At 40.9% G+C, this 20,666-nt stretch overlaps 1 protein-coding gene across 1 annotated transcript in view; it reads left to right on the top strand.

Annotated features, from left to right (window-relative positions):
• Positions 1-16,613, top strand: part of Caf1-105 (chromatin assembly factor 1, p105 subunit) — a 100,156-nt gene extending 83,543 nt beyond the window's left edge. Inside the window, exon 12 of the mRNA XM_068345129.1 lies at positions 15,296-16,613. Within this exon, the coding sequence (XP_068201230.1) occupies positions 15,296-15,868 (573 nt within the window). The 3' untranslated portion in view covers positions 15,869-16,613. The remainder of the gene's footprint in view (positions 1-15,295) is intronic.
• Positions 16,614-20,666: the final 4,053 nt, after the last annotated feature.

Raw genomic sequence — 20,666 nt, 5'->3', positions numbered from 1 at the left:
TGCCAGATAACTCTTAATCAATCAATCTCTCTTTTTTTTTTTTTTTATAGAATACTTCTTGTGTCAAAGGAAACAAATGGATATTTTCATTACATTTCTCTATAACATTGGTTCCCAAACTGGGGGAAATTCCCCTCTGGGGGGAAATAATTACACTACCTACTAACTAAAACAAGCGGAAGATGTCCTCATAGTACGTGCGGCATTTTGTTGTTAGCCATTCATGCCCATTTCTGAGGCAGGCGAGTGGGCAAGAGGGCTAGGCGGGGCATGGGGAGAGAGAATGTCTGTTGTAGATAGGTGGTGCGTATTTACCAGTCGGTTCACGTTCAAATATGAATTCTGAAGGGAGGGCGGGGGTACCCTCACAGGTTCACAGACCACAGTATTATGAGTAGTCAGTTATCAGGAAGTATCTGACACACACACACCCGGCCTGTATTGATTCAGTGCCTCATGCTTGTTTTCTGAGTACAAGGTATGTGAATAATAATATAATTTTAAAAGTGAGTTTGTGAACTGGATAATATATAAAAATTCATGGATCTATTTTTATGTTTTGGATGAGATTGTTAATACTCCAGAGATGTTTTATTTAAAGTACTTTTCTTCAAAAGTTTGTATGTTTGAGAAGTTTATTTATTAATTTACTTTATATTTGGGAGGGGGAGGAATGGAAATGTTTTTTTATTTCTATACAGAATTACAATGTGCCTATGTTTAATTTTCTTCTCCCAAATTGATAGGCCTTATTTTATGCCTAATTTCATATGTCACAGAAACGAAGATTATATCAAGATAGCTATTTGTACTACGGGTTCACATATCTTGTTAAGGATGGTGCACACATCCCTTAGTGTGTTGTGTGTTTGAAAACCTTCTCTAATGGCATCATGAAATCTTTCCATATGAAGTAGCATCTGGCAAATGTTCATCCACAGTTGAAAGATAAGAATCGTAGCTTTTTTTAGGTATTATCCAGCTTGAAAAGGATGAAGATGAATACATGTGGGCTTTACATTATAGAGTCTATAACGTAAAGTCCATTGGTACTGACAACTAGTTTTATATCTTACGATGGCTATTAGAGAATACTTTTGTGTCAAAGGAAATAAATGGATATTTTCTTTACATTTTTTCTTAATGTAAAGTCCTTTATTACTGATGAGTAGTTTTACCTTTCGACGGATATTTCTCATGGAATTATTACAGAATAACATAGTCACTTATTGAATATAAGGTTTTTTAAATATTTAACTTAGCCGGTGAATTTATAATAGCTGCAACTCTGCGGCTCGACAGAAAACACACTCAAAAAACTCGCGAGCGATCGCTATGAAGGTTGCGGGTGTGCCCACCAGCGCCAACTGTCGGTCAGATACCACTCTTGTATGTAAACAAACCCTTCAATTCTTCTCTGTCGACGTTGACGACAAGACGTATTCATACTCGCTGTAGAACCTGGAGTTTTCTCATCATATTCGGTGAAGTACTTTATTTTGGTTTGAGCTTTCGCAGTGCAGGTGTTTTTCCTCAACATAAACTCTTGAACTCTTTATTGAATCGGATTATTTGTTGATGACTTGGATTGTTTTTGGAATTTTCTTTGACTAATTCAAAATGGCTGACCCTTCTCAAGTACCTAGATTTCGAAAGTGTAATGCTAGGGACTTTAATAGGCGTCTTCCAAAGGCTTCTCTCGACCCACATACTGTTTGTTCCAATTGTCGGGGTAAAACCTGTCAATTGGGAGATCGGTGTGAGGAATGCGTGGGCCTTTCGGGAATTCGATTGGCTCGAATACGATAAATATGCACGTAGACTAGAGAGAGATAGGGTAAGGAGAAGTTCATCTAGGTCTGTAGATTTTTCCTCTCCACATGCCCCTGAACCTAATCCTTCCCTGTAGTGGTTGTTCCTAACCCCCCTTCTAGCACTCAGGAACCGTCTATGCAAGACATGTTATGTGCTATTCATGCCTTGGGGGAGAGAGTTGAAGCGTTAGCAAGTGACCGTAATCAACTCATGGCTGACGTGAAGGAACTTAAGTGCCATAGTGCCACGGCGGAAAGTGGGAAAGTGATTAGTGCGCAAAGTGTTGTGAACAGTGTTGCGACCGAGGGTTCGTCTGTTCGTGCCTGTCGTTCACCTAGTCCGGGACCTCTTGCAAGCTCCCAAGCCCAGGGGAGAAGTAATGTCGTACGACTTATGGGTTCGAGAGGCCTTGATCAGCGAACAGACGTTCCCTCTATGGTATCAGGCGTATCTCACCAAGATCGCCCCTACCATAAGACGAGAGAGCCCACTTTTACCTCGTCTTCCGAAGGCTTTTCACGCAAGAAACCGTGGAGCAAGGTTTCTAGGCCTCTTAAACGGAAGTCGGTCCCTTCAGGACAGGTCCAACATCCTGGATGTAGTCATTGGGACAGTTCGGACCCGTTGCTGTCATCGGATGACTGCTCGCCGCCTAAGCAAGGCAAAGTTGTGCCGTCTCAGACACTAACCCCGTCGGTTACCGCACCCATTCCCGTGGACCCTAAATGGGTTATACTGCAGGACATGCAGTCTAAACTTGCGTCCCTTATGGAAGACTACTATGCCGATAAGGTTTCCGTTGAGCCTAGCCGTTTATCTCATCGAGATCCTGGCCTTCAGCCACCCAAGCGTTCTGCTGTGCGTCCTGTTGACGCTGGTGTAGCCAACTCACGTCAAGCGGTTGGGGTTGTACCACACTCGATGCGATCTCGTGTGGATTTTCAGCCGCATGTGGACGTTAGGCAACTCGCTGATGCGCCTGGTGACGTTCAGGACGTTCGCCAACCATCGGAGTTGACTTGTTTTGACGCTGAGCGTCAACTTCCGCAACCTAGAGTTGTTTTGACTGCGCAGCCTAGGCGGTCTAAGCAGTCTCGGGTGGACACTGTGCGTCCTCACGCACCTGTTGTTGTTGACAGTTCTCAGACTGTCAAGCAGTTTCAGGACGCTGCGTCCTGGTCCGCCACTTATGCACCGGTGCGGGTGGACGCTGCATGTCAAGCATTGCCAACCCCTTTGCTTGTTTCTCATCAGTTGTCAGATGAGGAACTTTCGGATGAGGACGTTGCTGACCCTCAGCCTGAGGATCATCCTTCAGATATTGATGAACCTAGAGCAGTTCCGCCATCTATGGACTTTAAAAAAGTCATGCTCATTTTTAAAGAGTTGTTTCCCGAACACTTTGTCTCTGTGGCTCCTCGTTCGCCGCCGTCTGAGTTTGTTTTAGGCGTACCTGCTGACATGCCAGCCTTTACAAAACTTGTACTCTCTCGCTCGTCCAAGAGAGCTTTACGGCTGTTAGGCGATTGGTTGGAAACCAAGAGGAGTTTAGGGAAGACGGCCTTTGCCTTCCCCCCTTCTAAACTCTCGTCTAGATCGAGCGTCTGGTATGCCACAGGAGAAGTTCTCGGCTTGGGAGTCCCTGCCTCTGCCCAGGGCGACTTCTCAAGCCTTGTAGACTCTCCCCGCCGCCTAGCCATGAGACGCTCGAAGATTAGTTGGTCATCCTCAGACCTTGACCATCTACTTAAAGGCATTTTTAGAGCTTTTGAAGTTTTCAACTTCCTTGACTGGTGTTTGGGAGCCTTGAGTAGGAAAATCTCATCGGCCGATAGAGATGTCTCCTCACTCATTATGTCTTGCATGGATAAAGCCATCCGCGATGGATCCAATGAGCTCTCCTCCTCGTTTACTTCAGGAGTCCTTAAGAAGCGAGAGTCTCTTTGCTCTTTTCTGTCAGCAGGAGTGATGCCCTGTCAACGATCTGAGCTACTCTTTGCCCCTTTATCAAAGTTTTTGTTTCCTGAACTTTTGGTTAAGGACATAGCTTTGTCTCTAGTGCAGAAGGACACCCATGACTTGGTTGCGTCCTCTGCTCGCAAAGGGACTCCTTCGACTGCCTTTTCCGCTAGACCTAGGATAGACACTCCAGCGTCCAGGTTTATTCCGCCCTTTCGTGGCAGAGCCCCCAGCAGGGGAAGTACTCGTGCCGAAGGAAAGAGAGGAAAGAGGAAAGGAGCCAAGTCCTCACGTGGCAGAGTCTGACTGCCCGCAGCTTCAGACAGCAGTAGGTGCCAGACTCAAGAACTTCTGGCGTGCCTGGGAGAAGAGAGGCGCAGATCAACAGTCTGTGAGGTTGCTCAGAGAGGGGTACAAAATTCCATTTGTACACAAACCTCCTCTAGCGACTTCCCCCATCGATCTCTCTCCCAAGTACCGAGAGGAAGCAAAGAGACAAGCCCTGAAACTAGAAGTGTCTCTTTTGCTAGAGAAGGGAGCGGTGGTCAAAGTCTCGGACCTTCAATCACCGGGGTTTTACAACCGTCTCTTCCTAGTACCGAAGAAGACAGGAGGTTGGAGACCGGTGCTAGACGTCAGTGCTCTGAACGTCTTTGTCACGAAGACAAAGTTCTCCATGGAGACCACGAAATCAGTCTTAGCAGCGGTCAGAAAGGGAGACTGGATGGTCTCTCTCGACCTAAGAGACGCATACTTCCACATCCCCATTCACTCAGATTCCCAACCTTTTCTGAGATTTGTGTTCGACAATGTGGTGTACCAGTTTCGGGCCCTGTGCTTTGGCCTAAGTCCTGCTCCTCTCGTGTTTACGAGGCTTATGAGGAATGTGGCAAAATTCCTCCATTTATCGGGTATCCGAGCCTCCCTTTATTTGGACGACTGGCTTCTCAGAGCCTCTTCCAGTCATCGCTGTCTGAAGGATCTCAATTGGACATTGGATCTGACCAAGGAATTGGGACTTTTGGTCAACATGGAAAAGTCACAGCTGATCCCATCCCAAACTATACTGTATTTAGGGATGGAGATTCGCAGTCCAGTTTTTCGGGCTTTTCCGTCTGCCCCCCGAATAGATCAAGCCCTGCTCGTAATCCAAAGGATGTTGAAGAGAGAACGATGCTCAGTCAGGAATTGGATGAGTCTAGTAGGAACTCTATCATCCCTGGGGCAGTTTGTCTCGCTAGGAAGGCTACACCTCCGACCTCTACAATTCCATCTAGCCTTTCACTGGAAAAAGGACAAGACGCTCGAGGCGGTCTCAATCCCGATTTCCGAAACAGTAAAGGCTTGCCTGAATTGGTGGAAAGACAATATCAGTCTAAGAGAGGGACTTCCTCTAGCAGTTCAGAAACCAAACCACGTTCTATTCTCAGACGCATCGGATTTGGGTTGGGGTGCGACACTGGACGGTCGGGAATGCTCAGGTCTGTGGACCTCAAGTCAGAGGAGCATGCACATCAACGGCAAGGAGCTTTTGGCAGTCCACCTGGCCTTGATGAGCTTCGAGAGTCTCCTTCGAGACAAAGTGGTGGAGATCAACTCGGACAACACCACAGCCTTGGCGTACATTTCCAAGCAAGGAGGCACCCACTCCCTGACACTGTACGAGATCACAAGGGACCTGCTCATTTGGTCAAGAGATCGAGGCATCTCCCTGGTAACGAGGTTTATCCAGGGCAACTTGAACGTTCTAGCAGATTGCCTCAGTCGGAGGGGTCAGGTAATTCCTACAGAATGGACCCTCCACAAGGACGTGTGCAAGAGGCTTTGGGCGACTTGGGGTCAACCCACCATAGACCTCTTTGCAACCTCGATGACCAAGAGGCTTCCAATCTATTGCTCTCCAGTCCCAGACCCAGCAGCAATACATATAGACGCCTTTCTCCTAGATTGGTCTCACCTAGACCTATATGCATTCCCACCATTCAAGATTGTCAACAAGGTACTGCAGAAATTCGCCTCTCACGAAGGGACAAGGTTGACGTTAGTTGCTCCCCTCTGGCCCGCGAGAGAATGGTTCACCGAGGTACTTCGATGGCTGGTAGACTTTCCAAGAAGTCTTCCTCTAAGAGTAGACCTGTTACGTCAGCCCCACGTAAAGAAGGTACACCAAGGCCTCCACGCTCTTCGTCTGACTGCCTTCAGACTATCGAAAGACTCTCTAGAGCTAGAGGCTTTTCGAAGGAGGCAGCCAGTGCGATTGCAAGAGCGAGGAGAGCTTCTACCATTAGAGTTTACCAATCGAAGTGGGAAATCTTCCGAGACTGGTGCAAGTCAGTATCTGTATCCTCGTCCAGTACCTCTGTAGCTCAAATCGCTGATTTTCTCTTATACCTGAGAAGAGTTCGCTCCCTTTCAGCTCCCACGATCAAGGGCTACAGGAGCATGTTGGCTTCGGTCTTCTGGCATAGAGGCTTAGATCTTTCCAACAATAAAGATCTACAAGATCTCCTTAGGTCTTTTGAGACCTCTAAGGAACGTCGTTTGGCTACTCCTGGATGGAACTTAGACGTGGTCCTAAGGTTCCTCATGTCAGACAGGTTTGAGCCTTTACATTCAGCCTCCCTGAAGGATCTCACTCTTAAGACTCTTTTCCTGGTGTGCTTGGCCTCGGCTAAAAGAGTCAGTGAGATTCATGCCTTCAGCAAGAACATCGGTTTTTCGTCAGAAAAAGCCACTTGTTCTCTTCAACTTGGTTTCCTGGCCAAGAATGAACTGCCTTCTCGTCCTTGGCCTAAATCTTTTGATATTCCTAGCTTATCAGAGATCGTAGGCAACGAACTAGAGAGAGCTTTATGCCCCGTTAGAGCTCTTAAGTTCTATTTAGCTCGTACTAAGCCTTTACGAGGTAAATCTGAAGCGTTATGGTGTTCGGTTAAGAAACCATCCTTACCTATGTCAAAGAATGCTTTGTCATATTTTATCAGATTTTTAATACGAGAAGCTCATTCCCACTTGAGTGAGGAAGACCGATCTTTGCTTAAGGTTAAGACGCACGAGATTAGAGCTATAGCAACTTCCGTGGCCTTCAAGCAAAATAGATCTCTGCAAAGTATCATGGACGCAACCTTTTGGAGAAGCAAGTCAGTGTTCGCGTCATTTTACTTGAAAGATGTCCAGACTCTTTACGAGGACTGCTACACACTGGGTCCATTCGTAGCAGCGAGTGTAGTAGTGGGTGAGGGTTCAAACACTACACTTCCCTAATTCCAATATCCTTTTAATCTGTCTCTTGAAATGTTTCTAATATTGTTTTATGGGTTGTTCGGAAGGCTAAGAAGCCTTTCGCATCCTGGTTGATTTGGCGGGTGGTCAAAGTCATTTCTTGAGAGCGCCCAGATTAGGGGTTTGATGAGGTCCTGTTGTATGGGTTGCAGCCCTTGATACTTCAGCTCCTGGGAGTCTGTCAGCATCCTAAGAGGATCGCTGGGCTCCGTGAGGAAGACAGACTTACAAGGCAGAGTAATCGTCTAAGTCAACTTCCTTACCAGGTACCTATATATTTTGGTTTTGTTATATTGATAACTGTCAAAATGAAAAAACTCTTAGCTTATACGCTGTAAACTTTATTAACTCTGGTCTCTACCCACCGCCTTGGGTGTGAATCAGCTATTATATATTCACCGGCTAAGTTAAATATTTAAAAATGATATTTTAATTATAAAATAAATTTTTGAATATACTTACCTGGTGAATATATAAATTAAATGACCCTCCCTTCCTCCCCAATAGAGACGCAGCGGGACGAGAAGAATTGAAGGGTTTGTTTACATACAAGAGTGGTATCTGGCCGACAGTTGGCGCTGGTGGGCACACCCGCAACCTTCATAGCGATCGCTCGCGAGTTTTTTTAGTGTGTTTTCTGTCGAGCCGCAGAGTTGCAGCTATTATATATTCACCGGGTAAGTATATTCAAAAATTTATTTTATAATTAAAATATCATCTTTACATAAAATCACAGTGCTTTACTGTTATTTTAGAAGGTAATATAAGACACATTTCTGAAAAATTATTCTATAATCACTTCTCAATGAATTGAAAAAATATTTTGGTTGGTTAGAGTGAAATACAATGGAAAATAAAGCAAACTTTCGACAAATTTATTCTGTAATCAGTAGTACATACATACATATACCAAGGCACTTCCCCCAATTTTGGGGGGTAGCCGACATCAACAAAAGAAACAAACATAAAAGGGGACCTCTACTCTACGTTCCTCCAGCTTAACAAGGGACTCATCCGAGTTCAGCTGGTACTGCTAGGGTGCCACAGCCCACCCTCCCACAGTAGTAAAACAAATAAAGATGGAAGTGTAGGTTAAATAGAGAAAGAGCAAGTATATCCGATGGTGAAAAATCTTGTGTATAGTTTGAGTAGCAGATCCGTTGCCTCGTATTGAAGAGTTCATGTTACCCTTAGTGTTGAGAGGTACGTTTTCTTCAACTTGAGCATATTTTTAACCGTACTTAATATATTGTTCAGAAATACAATTGATATTCATTGGTAATATGTCGATAAATAACCTACCTGGTTTTTTTTTTTTTTTTTACACTTATTTTAAGCCGTTTTATTGTAATAAAAGTAAGATTCATTGATGTTAATATGTACATGCTCTTACTTTGTAAGAGGAATAAACTTTGTTCTATAGTTTTTAAATATTTTTTTTTTTTTCTTACCAAAATGAAAGAGAAATATATTGCTATTATTTTGGTATGTGTAGTGGCATTGTTTGTACGTACATACTATACATACACACAATTCAGTACTGTTCATAGTTTTTTTTTTTCTTTTTAGAAATGTATTTATTGATATAAAATTAATTCTAAATAAATAATCATGACATTAAAAGGAAAAAATGCTACAATCTCTTATTTATTTACTGAAATTAACGAATAATATATCTCTAATATGTTTGATATGTGTATTAGCTTTGTGCGTTCGTACATATACGAGTTTGTTCATTATGTTTTTTTAATTTAAAAATGTACTTATTAATATAGAATTAATTGTAAATAAATGATCATGACATTGAAAGGTAAAATAGGTTGCGATATGTTATTTATTTACCAAAATGAAAGAAAAATATATTACTAATGTTTTGATATGCGTAGTAGCATTGTGGCGTACGTACACACAATACAATACTGTTCATTATGTTTTTTTAACTTAAAAATATACTTATTGATTTAGAATTGGAGAGCAGGATGTGACGGTGAAACTTAACATCAAGGTAGGGAGATAACCAATGGGAGAGCAGGACGATGGTGGTGAGTAGTTTTGCATCACCCGAATTTTAAAGTTATTTTTCGGCAGACTGTTGAATCTCGTTTTGTATTATGAGGTGTTTTTTTGTAATATGAGCCAAATTAATCTTTGTATCTTCTTTGTATACAGGAAATTTTGTATCAAGAGGTAGTACTGTATCTAAATCAGTTTGATGATTGGTTATCTTTTGTGATACTCCAGGCCAATGAAACTTGTTTAAGATTCAGTCACTAGTTTTACCTATGCCATGATGTCCTCCCATCATACTAAATCCATTATAGCTTCACGATACACCTGAGGTGCAATCAGTTATCCTTCTGATTACCTCCTCCTAATGATCTCAGAGCTTCCTACTCATCACTATGAACTGAGAGACTTCTTTGGACTTAGTATGGGTAAACTTGCATAAGGGTACACTCAGGCATTTTTTTTTTTTTTTTTTTTTTTTTTTTTTTTTTTTTTTTTTTTTTTTTTTTAAATGGTGTGTTGGGTAGGCTGAATAGAAGGGCCATGGATGCTTGGTATTTTATCAAGAGGTTATCTTTTCCTTTAGCGTTTCTTTTGCTGATCAAAACTATCCTTACTCCCCTCCCTTCAGTTGACGTGGCTATCCTGGAGGGTATTTAGCCTTGCATGTTGCATTGGCTCTGCCATGTTGAGCAGTTTTTCTGACTGTATCTGTTGTCTGTTTTTTATCAATCACTTTATTTTGATTTCTGTACATATTGTTTTTGTTATCATTATTGTTAATGTAGTTTTTAAGTATGATGCATCTTTCTTATTGCCATTAATTCTTATCTTGTCTGGAGACATTACTAGCCTTCGTCAGTGACGTCTACTGTATTATTACAGTATTATTATTATTATTACTAGCCAAGCTACAACCCTAGTTGGAAAAGCAAGATGCTATAATCCCAAAAGCTCCAACAGGGAAAAATAGTACAGTGAGGAAAGGAAACAAGAAAATAGATAAAAGATATAAGAAGTAATGAAAAATTAAAATAAAATATTCGTGCTCTTCATGCAAATATACAGGACCTTACAGTTGCGTCCAGACAGTATGATATTCTTTTGTGGTCAGAAACTTTGGTTTCTGATATGAGGCACTCATCTGAGCTACTTATAACTGATTTTAAGAAGCCAATAATTTTGAAACTGGATGCCATTCCTTGGGCCAGGTGAATGGCGGTGTATATTAGAATTGAGTACCACGCTTCTCATAAGTCCTGCTATGAATTTGGATGTCATAAGATTCAGGTAATAAAAGTGTGTGGCAGACATAACAACTTTTGTGTGGGTTTGATCTACCAGAACCCAGGCTGTATGCTTACCATTGTGGCTAAGATACAAGATAATATTAGAAAGGCTCCTTTTGTTTTTTTTGTTTATTTCAATGCTCACCCTAGCGAGTGGTTGAATAATGTTTCTCCTACTGATCGCCATGGCTTAAGAGCTTTGGACTTGGTCTTTGAATTAGGCTGTGAGCAAGTAAAAAAATAAAGCTACTCGCAGGTCTGGTAACTGCTTGGACCTTGTATACACCGACTCCCCTGGGGTTGTAACAAGTAAGGTTGGTTCTCCAGTAGGAACATCTGATCATGCTTCGATTTCATTAGTAGTGAAGACTGAGCAGCCTGTCCCTGATGTATCATACTCATGTAAGATTTATATAAAATCTCAAGAAGACTGAAATGGCATTTTGAGTGATCTTTTGGGCTTCAGTTGGTCATAATAGTCTAATGGTGTTGATCCTATTGCTCCCTTGAATGAAAATCTAGTCAGCATTATTGATAAGGGTATCCATTCTCGTGTCCTAAGGTACCAAGTGAAAGACAAACCCTGGTTCAATGATGATTGTAGACATGGTTATTTGGAGAAGCAGGAGATTTGACATGAAATAACTATACTCAGCTAAGAGCTTTGGCTCAAAGGGTTTATACTTCAACTGAAAAGGAATACAATTTAACCATAAAAGAAACCCTTTCTTGTAGAACTCAAAAACATGAGCAGTGGGCTAACCTTGAATCTGTACTCTGGTGTAGACGCAATGGTTCCTCCTTCACGTTAACCAGATGGCTCTGTCACTCATTGTCCAAAGAAAAAGGTAACTCTTTTGGCTGATGTGTTTGTCAGTAAGCAGATTCATGAGAAACTTGATCTTCCTGATTCCAGTTTTCCTGAGGCTAAATTAACTAGTTCAGCTTTTTGATCTCGTGAAATTAAAGCTCTCTAGATGGACCTTGATGCTTATGGAGGTGCAGACCCAAATAGTATTTTTCCTTTTGTTTTTTATAAAGACTGCAGATTTCTTAGCTCCAAAGTTATCTTGTTTCTTTTGCGCAAGTTAGCAAGAAGAGGAACTTTTAGTGCTTGTTGGAGAATCTGTGATGTTACTCCATTATTTGAATGGGTTTGTAGCTCAAGTCCAACTGATTACCGCCCAATTTCCATAACTCCCATACTATCTAAAGTTTTTGAATGACTTTCAGAAAAACGTCTAAATAGGTTTACAGAAGGCAATCATCTGTTACATAGTTTGCAACTTTGCTTTTGTAAAGGCCTTGGAGCATACGATGCCGTTCTTACAATCTCTAATGCTGTCCAGAAATCCCTTGATTGTGGTCATGAAGTGTGTATGATTGTCCTGGATTTTAGTGTTGCTTTTGACCATGTTAATCACAAGGCCCTTGTTTTCAAACTTAAACAGTTGGGAGTGAATGGGTCTTTTCTTAGAATTGTTGAATTTCTAAGTAACAGATTGCAAAGAGTTGTTGATGGGCCCTATAGTGAGTATAGGAATGTGATATCTGGTGTTCCTTGGGATAGTGTTCTTGGCCTATTACTTTCATACTATATACACATGACATGTGGATCGTCCCAGAAAACAAGCTTTTGGCATATATTGATGATGCTACTCTCTCTGCATTAATTCTATCTCCTGAATGTAGATCTGGGGTTCCTGAATCCCTTAATAGAGATGTAGCTATAATTAGTGCATGGTGCAAATTATATGGTTATATGGCATGATGTTGAATCCTAACAAAATGAAAAATGTGATAGTAAGTTGGTCAAGGACAGTTTCTTTTCAACATCTGGATCTTGGCATTGATAATGTTTCTTTAACTCTGTATCACTTAAAATTTTAGGAGAATATGTGATTCTCGACAGCAAATTTACTTTTGAGAAACACATTAGGTCTGTGTCTTCTTCCATTGCACAAAAAATTGGCTTATTGAGAAAGTCTTTCAAGATTTCCGGTGATCAATCTATTCTGACGAAGTGTTTTAATTCTTTCATTCTACCTTCTTTCGAGTATTGTTCTCCTGTCTGGTCTTCAGCTGCTGATTCTCGTCTAAATTTGTTAGACAGGAACTTACCGTCTATTAAATTTCTTATTCCTGATCAAGATATTAATCTCTGGCACAGTCATTCAATTAGTCGTTATGCATGTTGCATAAAATTTTTCATGATTCTGACTATCCTTTACATTCAGGTCTTCTCTATCATGAGGCTTAATGCTACACAGTATTCTAGAAGTTTTATTCCAGCTGTGACCAAGTTGTGGAGTGATCTTCCTATTTGGGTAGTCAAATTAGTAGAACTTCAAAAGTTCAAACTTGCAGCAAACATTTTTATGTTGAACAGACTGTCATGTCTCTTTTTATAGATATGAAAGGTCTTTTGTAATATTGTTGCTGTTCTTAAAATATTTTACTTTGTTTATTAATTTTCATATAGTTCATTTATATTCTTATTTCCTTTCCTTACTGGGCTATTTTTCCCTGTTGGAGCCTTTGGGCTTTTAGCATTATGCTTTTCCAACTATGGTTGTAACTTAGCTAATGATAATAATGCATTTTTTCTTCTTCATTAACATACTTTAGTTGTTTATGGATTTAGCTTTGTTCTGAAGATCACTGTTATCCTTATCTTGACTTATCTGGTTGAGTTCTGCCATTTTCACTTTTGGCGATGACCTTTTCTTCTTTGCTTTATTATGTGTTACTACAGCATGTGTTATATCCTGGTTTTAAACCATTGGAAAAAAGGAGGGATATTGCCAATGATAAGGTCAAATAACTGGATAATCAGACATACAGCTTTTACTTTACCTTTAAAGTACAAAGTTTTTATCTCGATCTCAGCTTCTGGGTAACAATAAACTGTAGAATTTGCCAATACAATATTCACAGTATTGCTGGTAAACTTTCAATGGGCACCAAGTTCTTCTTCAGCAGTATGGTTGTAGATCCACCATCCATTATGGCTAGTATTTGATGTCCTACCACGCCCATCACTGTTTTCATTGTACCACATTTTGCTGAAAATATACTAGTACAGTACTTCCATTTTTTACGAACCATCCCTCATCATCTGCTTCTACAAAGGAAGCAGCCATTTCTGTTCCCGTTACTTCTTGGGTAACAGCAGTAGCAACTCTTCCTGGAGGCTTTGTTGTTCTAACAGCATATCCTTCACAGTAGCGCTTTGTGGCTGGACTTTTTTCCACAGAAAACATACTCTAGCAAGGCTAAATGCAACTCTATGTTGAGTGGTCTCACCTTTGTGAACTTTTATAACTTTGAAACTTACTTCGAAATCCTTCTGCCGTGCATTCAAATACTTTCAGCAAAGCATTCTTCACGAGCTGATGATATGCTGCTGCTCCTGAGAAAAGGCCTGTGAACCCTGACCTTCGTTAGTCTACTTCCTACCTTTCTCCCTCCTGTGGAAGTATCCCAAATTATTTTCGGCTTTAGTCCAAGAAGATGGTTGTTGCAGTGGCCTTCAACCACCCTGAGGGAAATTGATACCATACTGGACAGGCTGTGCTTAAACTGTTTGGATGCCGGTCTCGTTGCAAGTTGCACTGCTACTGATCACAATTATATTATAGCCCCTGATAAAACTTCTTTTTTCTCCACTTCTGTAAGAGAAGTATAAGTCACCAAAGCATTTGGCCTAGCTCTATCCACCAAGGCTTGAGGAAAAGGGGACTCATGAAGAAAGTTACTGTAGAAAAATTACTTCAATATTTTCCAAATTACAGGACAGATACTAATACCTGGTGTATTGCCTCAAACATAATTTTGGCAAGTTCTGTACAACCTCATATGTAGGCTTACACAATGACTTTGCTATAGCTGAGCAGGTACTCTGATCTACTGGTAGCTCCAACTTTCTGAGAGGGAGGGCGTAACATACACAAAAAGCAAAACTGTTAAGCGTTGAATTCTGCTGCCCTGATTGTTTCTTGAGATGGGTAAGCCATCACCTTGTTGCTTCATGCTTACATAGGCATCCAGTTTTTTTTTTGGAAAGAAAGACCACATATAACCTTTGCAGTTCCATAAAATCTGCGAGCCCTTGAGGTAATCCTCTAAGAATTGATTAAAATCTTAGGGAAAGGTGAAATCTCCTATCAGCAGCAGATCCATCAGTGATTCCAAGTTTATCTTTATTATTTTGACTAAGAAGGGTGTATTCTGGCGTGGCACTTCCATCCAAATAACAGTTGCCTCAAAAGGGCTGTGAAATAGCAGAAAAACCCTCACTATTTGAGACTGATTCAGCCAGGTTGTCAAAGAGTCTTTAACATCATCAGTATTATACTTTTCATTTTGTCCCACCGAGCCTTTCAATAACAGAACTTCAACTGTCTTGCTTCAATTTTCATTCTCCATATGTGAGCATCTCTTTGATGTCTCACAGGATTATAATACAGGAGGAACATAGAGAGGAGACGTCCCCTTTTTTGTTTCATTGGTTTGATGTCGGCCACCCCCCAAAATTGGGGGAAGTGCCTTGGTATATGTATGTATGTATATGTGAGCATATCCTTTGAGTCTACAAATAATACTTGGTGGTCTGAAATAATACTTGATAATGATGATATAGAGATTTTATTATTTCATTTAATTTTGGTGTTTCATATTCTAATTTAATGAGTATTTTTTAAAATGTATAATTCCCTCAATTAAAATTCAATACTGATGATAAATGGGCATTATTATTGTACTTTTAAACTTTAGGTATCAACAGTGATAGCGATGTTTTGAAATACTATAGTGAAATTTAAGGAAGTTATTTTGTAATCAGATATCCTTATAAAATATAATTCAGTACATTGAGGATGAAATTATTTTGTATCCTAAGCATAGGATACAAGTTTAATTCTTGGTTGATTTTTCCTGTGCAGGAACAAAGCAAAGATGTTGAGATGGAAAGTCCAGAAAAAACTGCCAGTTCCCCAGCTAGAACCCCAACAAGGTCATCAAAGACTCCTCGCCACATTAGTTTAACCACACTTTCTAGTCCTAAAGATAAAAAGAAGAATTCAGTTACAGATTCATCTGTGAAAATAGAAGCAGAGAATCTAAGTCCGTCAAAGGTAGCCAGTGATAGCCTTTCACCTAGTAAAGCTACAGGTACTCAAAGAAACCCAAGGAGGGTACTTCTAACTACAGTATCCAGTCCTAAGGGCAAAGCTACGAATGATGCCAAGTCTCCGTCAAAGATAGCACAGAAGACTCCAAGGCGATTACCTTTGAAAACAGTTTCAAGTCCAAAGAATGACAGAGTTGCAGAGGTAGAAATAGATGAGGAAGTAACAAAGAGATTTGAAGGAGATAATGAAAGTCCTGTAAAATCCACAAGAAACCTTTCGCCAGTGAAAACACCAACAAGCACGTCCAAGACTCCACGTAGAGTTTCACTTATTACTCTCTCTAGCCCTAAGGGCAAAAAGAGATTAGTCAATGATTCTAGATGATAAGTTTGCTCTAAGTAGTTTTTTAATTACAGCTCTATCATTTGGTGGCTGAATGACATTTCCATGAAATGTTTATTTGTTTTAGAATCTTCATAACTCATGATAAATTATAAACAATTTTCTTTTAAGTTATTATGATTCGTTAAAAAAAGGGAAAACTGTAAAGTTCGAATGGCTTTGAACTTATCAAAGTTTGCATAACAGTTAATGTGGCATGTTTCAATATTTTGTTCCTTCCCGTTTCTAGAGTTACACTAGTTTATAACTTTGAGATATTGTCACTTGAGCATATTTAGAATGTCTGATATCTGGCTTGAATCATTTATTGCCTGTATATATTATTGGTGGCTTTTAGTTATAGTATTTACTCAAGGTTGTCTCAATGATTCACGATATACTGTACATTCATAACAGTAAATGACACTTTTAAAACAAATAAAGAAAGATCATTTAAGCTATGTCATGATGATTTTGTGAGAAGTGGCTTACTGGAGTTGAACTAGTGACAATATGAATTTCAGAGTAAAGGTGCAAGCTGAATTAGATTAACTCTATTGTTTAGATAAGTGATATAATTTACTAGTATAAAATTGAAGAAGGATAAAATACCTCAGGAATGTTTCAAGCAGTTTCTTCTCAGTAGATATCAATTTTATAAGCAGGAAATTGGTTTTTATCCAGTACCATACCTGGTGGTTCAATCTGTGATACAAGTATTGTTGGCTAAATATCTGCTTCTTGGAAGGTCAAAGATGCCTAAACATTCAAATACTTTTCGATAAAATTATGAGTGTATTAGGTAAATTAGATTTTTATCTTTGTATGTTTCCCATTTATGAAACGAGGTTTTAAATAGCATTCATATACATTAAGTATTGTAAAAAAATATTATATTGCATGTTTCACTTTATGATGATTAGTGTTCTTCATTTAAGCTAAAGAAATTATGATTTGTGTATTTAACCTAAAATTTAAATTTTGGTTTTTGCATAATACAGTACTGTACAGTGTACTGAAATTGATTTTTATATAGATATTCTTTTTTAATCCTCAAATCTTTATATTATCTGATTATATAAGAATATCCATTTTTCAAACTTAATCATTACCAAGAATTTAATGTTAACCCTTGTGAATTGCCAGATTTTTCATAATATAAATTTAAGCTAAATTGAGTGTTTTTCTTCACATGCTGTAGTGAATATAGATTTATTTCTCTCCTTGTCCAAAGGTAACTATACCAGGGGTAATTTTAGACCATGTGATGGGAGGTTTGGAACCCACAGTCCTATAGGCTTGTCCAGTGTCTCCTGAACCCTCTCATTATTTTGTCAAATAGAAATGAATGCAAAAGCTTGCCTATATTTATTCCTATGCAAATACAAACTTCTGAGTCATTTAAAGGGGTTAACTGTGGTTTTTGTTTTTTATGGCCAAAAAAAATTCCATAGATTGTGTCATGCTATGCTGCTTGGCAAGCTACTGCACATGATGGGCTATATGCTTGTCCCGAGCGTCTAGTCATAACACATCTGGCTGTCTTGGGGAGTCAGATGGGCCTGTCTTCACTCCTATGATTAGACAATCGCATTGCCTGCTTGTCACCCTTATTTTGCTTGTCTTTGTGTCTTTGACATTATTTGTCACTAGCGTATTCATTATTTTTTAATTAAAGTGTGTGCCTTTCGACTATGAACTCCATGCGTTTCTGTCTCAGCTGTAATGGTCACCCTTGTGGAACCTTTATGGGCAGGATAGATGGGATCCTCACCTGATACAGTATATCCATCTTGTAGAGGAAAGAGATGTGTGGTGGAATCTTCATGTGAGTTGTCATCCTCCCAGTGGAATAGATATCGTTCTCGTCAGAAGAAGCGAACAAGGAGAGATCACTCTCCTTCCTCGTGGAGTGGTGAGAAGAAACACAAGGTAAGTTCATTGTTGAGCGATGCCTCCCCCAACAAGTTCTTTTACGGAAGCCAATGGCCCTAATTTCATTAACATATCTCCAAGTGTCAGTAATGTGCATTACAAAATTGAACCTGTTTTTATCGCGGATCTCCTGGCTACGGCAGCTATGCTTCCTGAGCCACATTTGCTGGATGCTTCTATCCTAGACTATTCTGCTATGTTTAGATCCCCCCAAATGCACTGAGTGGGGATTTATACCTTTTTGATTATGCAGATAAGATGTTCCCTTTAGAAGTGTCTCCTATTAGAACTACAGTGAACCCTCATTTATCGCGGTAGATAGGTTCCAGACCCGACCGCGATCGGTGAAAATCCGCGAGGTATTGACACCATATTTACCTATTTATTTAACATGTATATTCAGACTTAAAACCTTCCCTTGTACGTAGTACTGTTAACAAACTACCCTTTAATGTACAGAACACTTAATGCATGTACTACAGTACCCTAAACTAAAACAGGCACAAATATTAAAGGCGATTTTATATCATGCGTTTCCTAAACACGCCAAAAAGCACAATAAAAAATGGCAACCAATGTTTTGTTTACATTTCTCTGATCATAATGAAGAAACAAACGCATTTAGTGTACTGTACACATCTGTGTATAGGTTAGTTTTTGCATCGATTATATTGATTATACAGTATGTTGATTTTGTTATTACCAATGTTTTACTTAATTTTTCTTAGGACTTCCAAATGAAATGTTTTTCTGTATGACGCCGCCTGAAACGACGGCGTCATAAAGTACGCTCAGTAAACAAAGAAGGCATTTAACGCGCATGATGAAAGTGATAAATAATGATATTTGCAGTAAAAGCTTTTAGAAAATATGTTATTACAAATATTATTTACTGTATCTATATAAAATCATACAGTACATACTGTACGTAGCAAAGCAGGAAAAAATTTACAAGAGAGAGAGAGAGAGAGAGATTGTTTTACGTACGTAAATGTAAATTTTAAACAAAAAAAATATGATAGGTTACAACATGTATACTCTTCAGACTTTTAAAACCTTCCCTTTAACTTAATGCATACAGTACTAAACTAAAACAGGCACAAATATTAAAATGTTAGAATATTAAAGTAAAAAATAAAGATCGTTACTGTACTCACCACGAAAGAAGTTCAAGAAAAACTTGAATGATGATGGCGATGAATTTGCTGTACAGTAGAAATGATGATGATGAAGCTGATGATGTCTTCTACTGTGCAGCCAATGATAGTTTGTTCCAACACAAATACTTACCTCGAACTACTTTCTTAGGAGTTACCTGTAATCTCCTCTCTACCAACCAGAGTTTTGTGTAGTATACCCTATACCCGTTTTCTATGGAGGGCTAACCCGGGAGTGAGAGAACGTGCCTTGATGGTAGCCTTTGAGCTAGGTCGAGGTCCGCTTGGGTCCCGTGAGTCAGTAAGTTCTCTGGTCGCGACGTGATACCATACTCTCACGTCGCTCTCGTCTCTCTCGACCCTTTGTGTCCGCCTCGTGTGTCACGCGTGGTTACCGCGTGGTAGCTTTGTGCTTATCCCTTGTGTTCTTGCGTGTTCACTACTCTTCCTTGTGCTTCCCAAGTGTATCCCTTTGATTCCCTTCGTTCCTGTGCCTTGTGGTTGTGTGCTATGGAGCAGATCCGCCGTTGTCCTGGGCCTAGAGCTGGAAAGTCGTGTGGAGCGTTCCTCTCCAAGCCCGAAGTAGACCCTCACTCCCTTTGCTCTTCCTGTAGGGGCAGGATGTGTTCGCCATCGGATACGTGCATTGAGTGTGTTAGTTGGAGTGAGATACAGTGGGTGCGATACGGCACTAAGAAAAAGAAGTCGTCGAAACGTTCGCCCAGGAAATCTAGCATCTCTTCGCCGCTACCGTCGCCCAGTGGACGGTCCGACGGGGCTTCTGTCTCGACTTCCCCTACCCAGAGTAGGGGACGAGGTAAGTCCGTTGCGGGGAAAGAGCCGAGGGTTCTTCCCCAGGAGTCTAATGTGTGTGAAGTGGGGGTTGCTGGGACTTCTCAGGCTAGTGGGGGCCCTGGTAGTGCTATGTCGGGGGGTTCTGGAGACTCTGCCCTTGTGGTTGGGGGGGGGGCACGTTTCCTCCGACGACCCCTTATGGTGTAGTAATGTTGTGCCTGTTTCTTCGCCCGCTTCGTGGGCCTGTGTTTCAGGTTCTTCGGCAGCTGGCGATGCCCAGGGTAAGTTAGACTCCACAGTAAGTGAGTCCTTCGGGTGGAAGCTCCCTAAAACGCCAGGTAGGTCCCCAAGGTCCCCAATGCGAATGGAAGAGGGCCTGGATACCTGGTTCCCTAGTGTAGGGCGTCAGCCCTCTTCCAGCTCCTCTGACGGCGGTTCCAGAAACCTTCCTGCAACCCTCTACCTCTGGTACACAGCGAGTCGCGAAGCCCTCCGTAGCCCCCGCTTCTGCCCGTCGTGCGGGTGGTACAGTTTCGTCGGGCTCTTCGGATGGTGGGGCTTCGTTCTCTTCAGAAGAAGAAACCAGGAGGAGACATCGGCGCCGGAGGGAGCGGTCCAGGAGCAGGCGTTCCCGCTCAAGATCCCGTTCGAGGTTCAGCAGGAGACGGTCCCGCTCTCCACGGAGGAAACACAGGAGGAGTAGGTCCCCCGGTGGTGATTGGGTCTTCGTTCCCCGTAAGTCTGAATTGCAGTGTTCCCCGGACCGGCAATCCAGTGATTTCTCGCCACGGAGGCCATCCTCCAGACGAAGATATGACCCTCGTAGGGAGAAATGCGAGAAGGCCGCTTCCGGAGGGCGTAAGGCCGCGAAGCTTCCGGTTCACCCCGCCCAACGGGGGGAACCGTGCTTCCTT

Source organism: Palaemon carinicauda, chromosome 21 (genome assembly GCF_036898095.1).
Source record: "Palaemon carinicauda isolate YSFRI2023 chromosome 21, ASM3689809v2, whole genome shotgun sequence".
In the NCBI taxonomy this organism is placed as follows: Eukaryota; Metazoa; Arthropoda; class Malacostraca; order Decapoda; family Palaemonidae; genus Palaemon; species Palaemon carinicauda.
Note: the sequence above shows the minus strand (reverse complement) of the source record. Positions and strands in the feature narration are given on the sequence as shown.